This window comes from Achroia grisella, unplaced genomic scaffold (genome assembly GCF_030625045.1).
Source record: "Achroia grisella isolate CSIRO2021 unplaced genomic scaffold, CSIRO_AGI_Agris_v1 utg4223, whole genome shotgun sequence".
NCBI classification, from domain to species: domain Eukaryota; kingdom Metazoa; phylum Arthropoda; class Insecta; order Lepidoptera; family Pyralidae; genus Achroia; species Achroia grisella.
Window position 1 is genome coordinate 45,605 of NW_026712852.1, and position 10,609 is coordinate 56,213.

General features: G+C 32.1%; 1 protein-coding gene across 1 annotated transcript; it reads left to right on the forward strand.

Moving 5' to 3' along the window:
• The first annotated feature begins 90 nt into the window (after positions 1–90).
• On the forward strand, positions 91–10,169 carry LOC131844877 (suppressor of hairless protein). The gene is made up of 4 exons (XM_059193859.1): positions 91–942; positions 4,485–4,729; positions 5,404–5,629; positions 7,635–10,169. The coding sequence occupies exons 1-4, from the start codon at positions 91–93 to the stop codon at positions 7,821–7,823; spliced, it is 1,512 nt and encodes a 503-aa protein (XP_059049842.1). The 3' UTR covers positions 7,824–10,169.
• The last annotated feature ends 440 nt before the right edge of the window (positions 10,170–10,609 follow it).

Below are 10,609 nucleotides of genomic sequence, written 5' to 3' on the forward strand. Positions count from 1 at the left end.
TAGGGATACGGCAAGGGCAACATGGTGGGCCCATTTACCAGACCATACATTATGAAGTGTAGTACATGGTGAAGTGGAGCCGTGGCGAGCATGCCGCACCAATACGGCGCGGGCGCGGGCGGCATGGCACAGGGGCCGCCGTCGCCTCCGCCGCAGCACGGAGCGCTTTATCCGCGCTATGCCAACGCCGCAGGACCCGGTGCCGGAGCGTACCGTCCCGAAGAACGCCGGCTGACACGCGAGGCCATGGAACGGTATCTGCGCGATCGATCAGACATGGTGGTTGTAATTTTGCATGCTAAAGTAGCACAAAAATCGTACGGTAATGAAAAGCGTTTCTTTTGCCCTCCCCCTTGTATTTATTTGTTTGGGGATGGATGGCGACTGCGACGCGAGCGCATGTTGCGCGAGGGCGAGACTGAGCAGGCAGCACAACTCTGCGCCTTTATTGGTATAGGCAATTCAGACCAAGATATGCAGCAGCTTGATTTAAATAATGGAAAACAATATTGTGCCGCTAAAACTTTGTATATATCAGATTCAGATAAACGTAAACATTTCATGCTGTCAGTGAAAATGTTCTATGGAAATGGTCATGATATAGGTATTTTCAATAGCAAAAGAATAAAAGTGATATCAAAACCCTCTAAAAAGAAACAATCTCTGAAAAATGCAGATTTGTGCATTGCCAGTGGAACAAAAGTAGCTCTCTTCAATAGACTCAGGTCACAGACAGTGTCAACTAGATACCTTCATGTAGAAAATGGTAACTTCCATGCATCATCTACGCAGTGGGGGGCATTTACTATCCACTTACTGGATGATAATGAAAGTGAATCTGAGGAGTTTGCAGTGAGAGATGGATATGTCCACTATGGATCCACAGTGAAACTGGTCTGTTCAGTCACAGGCATGGCACTACCTCGACTCATTATAAGAAAGGTAAATTCATCAGTTATCCTGATTCTTACTTCATTAGCTATCCTACTGTAATATGAATGGATACCTTTATGACTGTAATAAAAGTAACGTGAAGGTGTTGTTGTTAATCACAAATATCATCAATGAGCCTTTCTGGGTATGAAATGATTACATCAAATTGACATAGCAATGATTGTCGACAGTTAAAAAATATAAAGATTATAAAAATGAATAAAATTGTTTAAATTGAAATATATAATACTGCAAGTTATGTTATAAATACAAGAAATATAATATAACAAATTGCAAAATATCATAAGAAAATGTTCAACCTAAATCTCTACAGTAGAAATACTTTTTTGATACTTTTTTTTATAATATTAAGCAGATTTTAGAATTGATGTCTCATCTGCTTCCATACTAAATTATCACAATGTTTAAATTGCAGTATTATATACACATATGCTACTAAAATAAACAGGACAAATTATAACATTTTAAGTAATTAAGTACTTTAATAAAAAGTATATATTCTGTTAGTATTTACTTACATAATGAATAAATTTTGTTCAGTATTTTACTTTGGATATGAAATATACAGTTATAGTATATAAATACAAAAATATAAATATATATAAACAACTTTTTTGGTGTTTATAAGAATAGAAGTTGAATTACATTTATATAATTAGACTAGCTACTCGCCCTGGCTTCACCCGGGTGTACGTGTCTTAGAAACCTTCCTCTAGAATCACTCTATCTATTAAAATAATCATTACAAAATACTGTTGCATAGTTTTAAAGATTTAAGCATACATAGGGACAGACGATGACAATGACTTTATTTTATAACATTTATGATAAAATAACATAGGACTATTTATTACTTAGTTATTATTATCATACAATAGCAATACACATTAATTTTATCAAACAAAAAAATAGTTTTCAAAAATAAATCAGTAGTTTTATATGGTATACATAATACTTACTTACAGATAACCATGTGGGAAATGAAAAATTTAGTACACTTATACCATGATATATTAAAGATATTTAAAATTTAATAACATTCATCAATCAAAAGCATTAAGTATATAATTACAAATATAAATTATAAATAAGTATATATACCTTGTATCTTTTAAACTTAACTTAACTTTTAAATAAACTGGAACTTTGAATAAATTTATTATATAATTTACATTCAACGGATTTAAAAAAGAAGGAATTTCTCTCTTTTCAATATATTTTAGTGTTAAAAAGTTTAGTCATGGTACCTTAATATTATATTATTAAAATATACTATACAATTACTTACATATACTGAATTTACAAAATTAATTATAAAATTAAGTACTAACTTAAATTATTACTAACCAGACCTTTGTCGACTAAATATAGCATAATGGGATCATTATCTACTTAATAACAATTTCTTAGCAAAGCTGTATCTAAATCAATTTCAAATCAGCTCTAATCCAAATTAAATTATCAAACTTTGCTGAGCAAACTGAAATAGCAGCTAGAAAATTACACAGTCTCTCAAACCATAATAATATTGACAAATTCACTGGTATCGGTTCAGTGAATTTGTCAATATTATTATGGTTTGTAAGCCATTTAAAATTAAGAAGAATAAGAATCAGTTCTAAAATATTAATATAATTTAATAAAAATTAATATTATCAGTAATTGATGGAACAGTCATGACTGGAATATTTCGAAAAAATATAATACTAAATCAACGAATCTTCAAATATTCTAAAAAATCAATGCAAAACCCTAATTTTAGTCCTAAGTATATCCTATTCTATTAGGTGATATACCTATATTTCCTATCCTTTAATATAAAAGATACATTTAAAGTCATTAATGTCTCATGTTATAATTGTACAAATAATATAGCTTGTCCTCTTCTTAGGACGGAACGAGTTGTTAAAACCACTTTCATCTCTATTATTATCCAAGCACTGTCCTTGTTTTAATAAAAAAATAACAGACCTTGTAGTATACCGCGGCGTTTCCCGCATGCAATACAGCTATGTTAGTATAATCAACAGTTTATCCATTACAAACAAACATACAAAATATTACATATTTTCTTTTTATAATGTAACTAGTGACCCGTCCGGGCTTCGCACTGATGCGTTACAAATCTTTGTATTTCTCGGCTTGTATTTGAATAAATGAATAGTCAGCGGCGGCGACTTTCTTGTATTTAAAACTTCTGATTCCTTTTAAGTTTCACGCAACATTTAGAGCTTTATTTCTGTTTTGGAAACAAAACCAACTAGAACTAAAATAGAAATGTTGTAATCATTAAGTATTTATGATGATTGATTACAAGCTGTTCTCGCGATATCGTCCGCGCGGAATTTAACTTTATTTATTTCTAAAATAAAAGAATTTTTGTAAATTAAAAGTAGTCTAAATTACCCCTTATTACATCAGCTACCTGCCAAAGAAGTCTCGTTAAAATCGGTCCAGCCATTTCAGAGATTAGCCGGAACAAACAGACAGACCGATAAAAATTGTAAAAAATGTTATTTTGGTGTATGTACCGTATTTACATTCATATGCATCTAGTAAAAAACGGTTATTTCATTATTACAAACACACACTCCAATTTTATTTATATGTATGGATTAAAGGCACTTGAATGGTCATATGAAACGGTGTAATGAGTTCAAGTCTGGCTGACTTAAAAAAACTGTGTCAATTCATATTTCGGACTGACTCCTGTGAAGGCAACACTGATAACAAACCAAAAATTTACCAGAAATACTGCAGCAGATTCTTGCCCGCTGCTATGTTATTAATACAACTTTTACACTACTTCTAACTATCACGCGTCTGATAACAGTCATACCGGTATTTAATTTAATTTCACATTCCTGAACGATTACGGTGGAAACTAATATCTTAAATAGAACCTGGAGTTTAATTTTGTAGCATTTTTACTATAGTGTTTTATTGTAAACAAATTTAAATTGGAACTTTTGGAAATACATACTTACATATTGACTATTTTAGAGTGCACATATTGCTAATATTTAATCGTGAAATCTGTAATTTTATTAAATATAATATCACACATAATCGGTATTTTTCCCTTTATCTCCTATCTGCAACCGTTCTTTGAACTACATATAAGCATGTCTTATGAGTTTGTGAACTGCTAATAGTGTCCACCCCAGTGAAACGATCTACTCCTTAGATTACTGTGAAATTATACAGTATAATATCGAATTTTAGGTGCTTATGGTAATGCTATTCTAATAATTGGTAAAATAAGGAAATTTTTAATTTCACTGAATTTAAATATTGTGAAAATTGTAAAATTTTGCAATTATACCTTCTCCGGGATTTGATAAGCAAGGTTATCTGGTCCACTTTTTTATATATGTGTATATAAAAATGAATCCCTATTTCCCTTGGTGACGCGAGAGTAAGTTTCTTATGAATGAAAAACTAAAAGGCGGAATATTTGTTATTAATTATACCAAAGCAAATTCAATATAATAGACAGGGCCCGATATTAAGAATAAAACATTTTTTAGGTGGACAAACAAATGGCGCTTTTAGAAGCCGACGATCCTGTCTCGCAATTACACAAGTGTGCTTTCTACATGAAGGACACGGAGCGGATGTACCTCTGTCTGTCCCAAGAGCGAATCATACAGTTTCAGGCGACGCCATGCCCGAAAGAGCCCAATAAGGAAATGATCAATGATGGCGCGTGTTGGACGATCATATCGACTGATAAAGCTGAATACCAGTTCTACGAAGGCATGGGACCTGTCAGGTAACTAAAATAATAATTATTAGGTCCTCATTCCTCCGTTCAGTATTATCTGAAATAAAAATAATGTTTATTTAGAAGAGCAACAGTTAAGTCAAACAATCTAAAAATAAAAAGTATTTAACAATAACAAGATGACTATTGTTTATAAAATTTGTGTCCAATTTTGAAAGAATCCAATATTTTTAAAAAGATGCGTACCGTCAGCAAGTAATATTGTTTATTATCCTGTTAGTTATAAGTCATGTCTTTAATTGCTGAGTCAAGAAATGTTTATTGTTATGCTTATTGGTCAGATTCACTAATTAAATTCGTAATACCAATGTAGATGTTTCTATGGTGCAAGAATTGAACCCGCAACCATCAAAAGAAACTTAGTGTGCTAAACACCATTAAAAAGCTGTAATTATTAAATTGGGATTGTATGTAGCTTTAGTTTTTTTATATTACAGTGGTTACATTGACCCAATTGAATTTAAAATAGAATCTGAATTTTGAAATCATATATAAACTCATTTGAAAAAAACCCGTATTCTTTTCCAGTTTCTTCTCAGTTCTTTGCTCGAAAGCACTCCGAACTGGCGGTTGACTTGACATATCATAAGTCTGTAATAGACTTGCATGAATAAATATTTGATTCATGGATCAGTGTTTATATATATGATTTTTTTTACCAGGTCACCAGTGACACCAGTTCCTCTCGTACACTCATTGAACCTGAACGGCGGCGGAGATGTGGCTATGCTGGAACTTGCCGGTGATAACTTTACGCCTTCATTGCAAGTGTGGTTCGGCGATGTCGAAGCGGAGACGATGTACAGATGTGCTGAGTCTATGCTGTGTGTGGTCCCGGACATTTCACAGTTTCGCGGTCAATGGCTGTGGGTGCGACAGCCTACACAGGTATCAGTTAAACCCTATTAATATTTAATATAGGTTTTATGTTGGTTCTTACAGGCCTAATCTTTGTTAATGTGTATTTATTCAGAACAACATTTATTTAAAATAGGAGGTACACACGCAACTGCTATATCATTTCGCATGTGATGGTTCTACGTTCCGAATGAGTGGTTGAATCGAAAAATATGACTATTCAAAAGTGCTTATATTAAATTTATTTGAATAAAGATTATTTCTATTTCTATTATTACCAGCTGTTTTACCGATTTTGTTGGGATGAAACTTATTTTCATCTGAAATACTAAGTGCACTTCAATTTTGTAACGATTGCAATTAGTGTGGAAAATAAATAGTTACTATTAAAATTAACATAATGTTACCATCATACCATTGAATAGATTTATTTTGATATACCAGCTATTGGTAATGCTTATTCATACAAGAAGAAAAGTAAAGAGTCTTGCTGTTTTTTGAATATTAAAAAACTTAACATGTTAATTAACATTTCGTGAATACAGACTATTTACTATATTATATATATTCAAGCTGTTATATATATAACTATAATTTTGAATTTTCATGGACTGATAGACGATCTTAAATTCACATTATATTAGTATTAGGGATATTGACATTTTAGTGACGACCTCACAATTATCTTTTACACGGTCCTCGAATATAAATAAAAAAATTGAGTCATGTCATTAGACGTAAATATACGCACTATTACGTTTCATGGGAATAGAGCCGTTTGCCAATTTAACTACAATGTAAACTTAGACGACCTCTTTAAATTGGTACAATTATGTCTACCACTGCTTCTTTGTTTAGTTTACTATTATATTGTACAATAACCAAATTAATGACCAAACCACAAATTATTACTTACATTACAGCAATATGATTAATATTTATTTCATATTTTTGTTACTAACATATTTTTATATAAGAATCTAATCAAATTAAAATTTAAATCTTAACACATAAGACGCAATTTTAATAACCGATGACTTTTGTTGTTAATGTATACATTATAGTTTGCGGTTCTGTCGTGATTGGTGTTAAAAATAGGTACATCTCGGAATGTCTGCATTTACCAGAATTATCAATATTTTCAAATGATTACTTCAAAAGAGCCCTTGCAGCGAACTAAAACATTTCTAATACAACAAAATTCTCATTATAATGTCACTAAAATGTACATAATAATAATAAAAAGTTCTTATAATATTTGTATGAATCGTAGCATTTCTCAATCCATTATCGTGTGAAGTTATAGATTTATGTGTCTATAATTATGCATCTAACGCTGCACCCGCTTATGTTGACGCTGACAGAGCAACAACATGATAAGATGAGCGTAAGGTTAGGTCAGTTAGCCCCTCGTGACAAACCCCAACAATGATTTTCAAAGGGGACTGCGTGGAGGTCCAGCTGACATTGTTAGGATTGGTCGCTTGTAGATATTCAATAACTATTAGTATCAAAAATATTTTGTTTATATAAATATTACAATGATAATGACGGCCTCAGTGGTCTAGCGGTTTAGCATACTAATTTACTTCCGATGGTCACAGGTTCTATTTCTCGCATCATAGGAACATTTGTATTCAAGAGTGTGATTGTATTCCGGGTGTTTTCTATGTATAATATGTATGAAAATTTTAAAAAATCTATGTATTTGTATCAGCTGTCTAGTACCCATAACACAAAGTCTGCTTAGCTTGTGACTAAATGGCGTTGTGTATTCACACAGTACAATTTTGTACTGAGTGAATATTATATCGTATTGTACTAGCGATAAGTTCCGCCTTCGCACGGATTACAAATCTATGAATTTCTCGCCTTTTCTGTACTATTATATGTATATGTTATATATATACTCTATTTATTCCTGAAAACTGCATTAAAATCCGTTGCGTAATTTAAAACATATAAGCGAACAGACAGTGGCGGCGACTGTTTTATACTATTTAAATATTATAACACGACTCAATTACATCTTCAGGTTCCAGTGTCATTAGTGAGGAATGATGGCATCATATACGCCACGGGGCTCACTTTCACATATACCCCGGAGCCCGGGCCGCGGCCCGTATGTCCGCCTGTGGATGACGTAATGCGGCCCGACCAGGCAGCCGGCTGGCACCACGACGCGCATAACAGCCATCGGCTCACCGACACCAGCCTCCAATAGCCTATGGACTGCAGGCTGGAGGAGGACAGCCTGCAGTAAAATGTCACAATTGCATAGACTTTCACAAGTGTTTTCGAATAGTGTTTGGTTCATAATGAACGCCAGTATATGGACTTTTGGTGAGTGATTTCACGATGTAATTACGTAATTATATTATAGTGCCTAATCTCTATTTATTGTGACACGGTTGATGGGTGTATAATGCGGGAATAAACGACGGCACGTGTTTTAAGGGGGTTGATACAGTTCAACTTGAATATGAATATATTTGTTTCTGATTTCCAATATCCTACAGCTATGCACACTAATAAACGATAAATAAACTAATTAAATTTCTTTTTACTTGCAAAGTGTACAAACTTTAGTAATTATATTATATGTGAATAATAAATAATGGTAAGTAATCAGAAATTTCAAATTATGACACTGCATTATAAACCAATTTTTCGGGATACAAATCTACAGTACATATATCTTGTTTTGTAATATTTATACTGTACAGACATATTCTTTATTTTTATTTAAAAAAAATGGACCACGATGTTGTTGCTACTTAGCTAAACTAAAGTAGCAAGCCGATCTGAACGGTTAGGATAATTATAAAAAATGTGACGTGCACAAAAGGCCGAGCGGTCCAATGTAAATAAATAAAATTATTTGACTTTAATCCTTGCACATTAACTTAAAACTGCCTTATATGAACCACAGATTGTACAAGAGTGTACTGAGATATAATAAATCGTGTCATAATGAATAGATTATTGAAAGCTTTATTATGTTAAGATTCCCAAATGCGAGTGAGTTTACTTGCGAAATAGGACTCATAGCAGTACACTGTGAAATTAAATAGTTGTGTACTTGTCTATGTGTACTTTTAAGTTCACGTTTTGTTGTGTAACACCAAAATGTATATATGGTAAATGTAACTTTATAAACATACGAATATTGAAATTACGTTTCTTCAGTGATAGGTTACCGTTTTAATTCCTAAGAATATCAAAATGGTTTTCTATCGGATAATTATGATTGTCCTTTTAGTCCTTTTATTTATTTATTAAACAGGGTTTTTATATATATTGATCCCCATTTTGTTTAACAAATATTGTGTAATTTGCTACATCCGAACGCCTAGTGCTATACTGTGAATATATCATGCACACATGAGGCAATATATCTGAAGATAAATTATACCTTACGCATGTGATATTGTGTTGGAATAGATTCTTTTTATGAAATAGAAAAATAATAGTTATAAATTAGCTGTAATTATTTCGTGCTTCTTTTTATACATACAAATATTATGAAGCAATTTATACCAATGTATCGAGCTCGTTCTCTCGCAGTATAACACTTGCGGTCAGACTGTACTCATAATGTTTACTTACGGAAGTAATCCATTATTGTCACCGATCTCTCTCTCTCTGCTCTTAGATTCGTTTCTTTGGGGCCAAATAGCTGTAGTATCCATGACAGTCATTGCTATACATTATCACTATTTCAGTTAATATTAAGACTATTTTAATGGTTTGGTTGAGTAATTTTGATACGACGAAGAGATTGTTTTAGGCGTGATTTTGAATTATATGTGATGTGTTTGTACATTATTTAGATTAAATATAATTACGAGTAAGACAAAAGCCAAATAAGTTCTGTTGGGTTATTGTATTTCTTAAAAATAGTTTAAAGAATTTCAACTGTTATTATTTAACTGTTACAAATATATCTTATATTTGTAACAGTGTTTAGCCACTGCTTTGATAAATAAAAGCGAGTCAAATATTAATAACCCAACGCATACCAATAAAGTTAATTGGTGATCACTTACTTCATGAACTGTCACTAAATGTATGTATATTTATGTCGAGATTCGAACAAGTTAGGTATCTTAGCTAGCTTTAGTCCATAGTACGATAAATTATCATTTTTATAAATTCTGAATTTGAAATTCTATTTATTTTATGTGAGTAATTTTTATGAAGGATTTATAGTGTTGGATTGTGAAGTGTATGTATTAGTGTAAAAATATGAAACGTGTGATTTTAAACATTCCACATGGAAATTGTAATAAGAAGTACAAAAAATTTACAATATTTTTGTAGCAAAACATTGAATAAATTTACGGAATTGAATACAGTATTACGAGATTAGAATTAAAATCAATTTAATTGGTGTGAAGCTGTACACACATTAATGTCAGTGTGAACTGTCATATCACATGGCAATACTGAATCAAATCCTGCGTCTAATTTTTTTACATGTTTCTACATTTTGGAAACGGCCACTTTATATAAGAGGACTATGCGAGAGGAAAAAAGTCAATTTGAAATATGAATATTTTTAATAAAACTGAATAAATAATATCTATGTTTTTTATTCAAATCTCCAACCACATACTTTAAAATATCTAGCTTCTACATCAAATTAATATTTTTTTAGTCACGGCTTCGGCACGGTAGTCATAATTCTATAGCAATTAAGTAAAATTCTCACAGTGGATTTGCGCAAAGCGGATCTCATTTTGGTTTAATTCACATTGTTTAATTAAAACGGAGGGTCAAGTGTAATTAACTAATTATGAATCAGTGTTAATCGAAGAATCAGTGCTCGGAGTGTGGGAACGTCTTCAAAAAGTCTTCACATGATAATAACAAGTGTCTTCCCCCTACATACCGTTCCGCACCGCTTGGTTTGACCTCAGATAATTATCACAAGTTTATAGTCATACAGCTATTGTTCGCGGCAGAGATTCAGAATAAACAGCAGGGGTTGATACATATGATGTATCT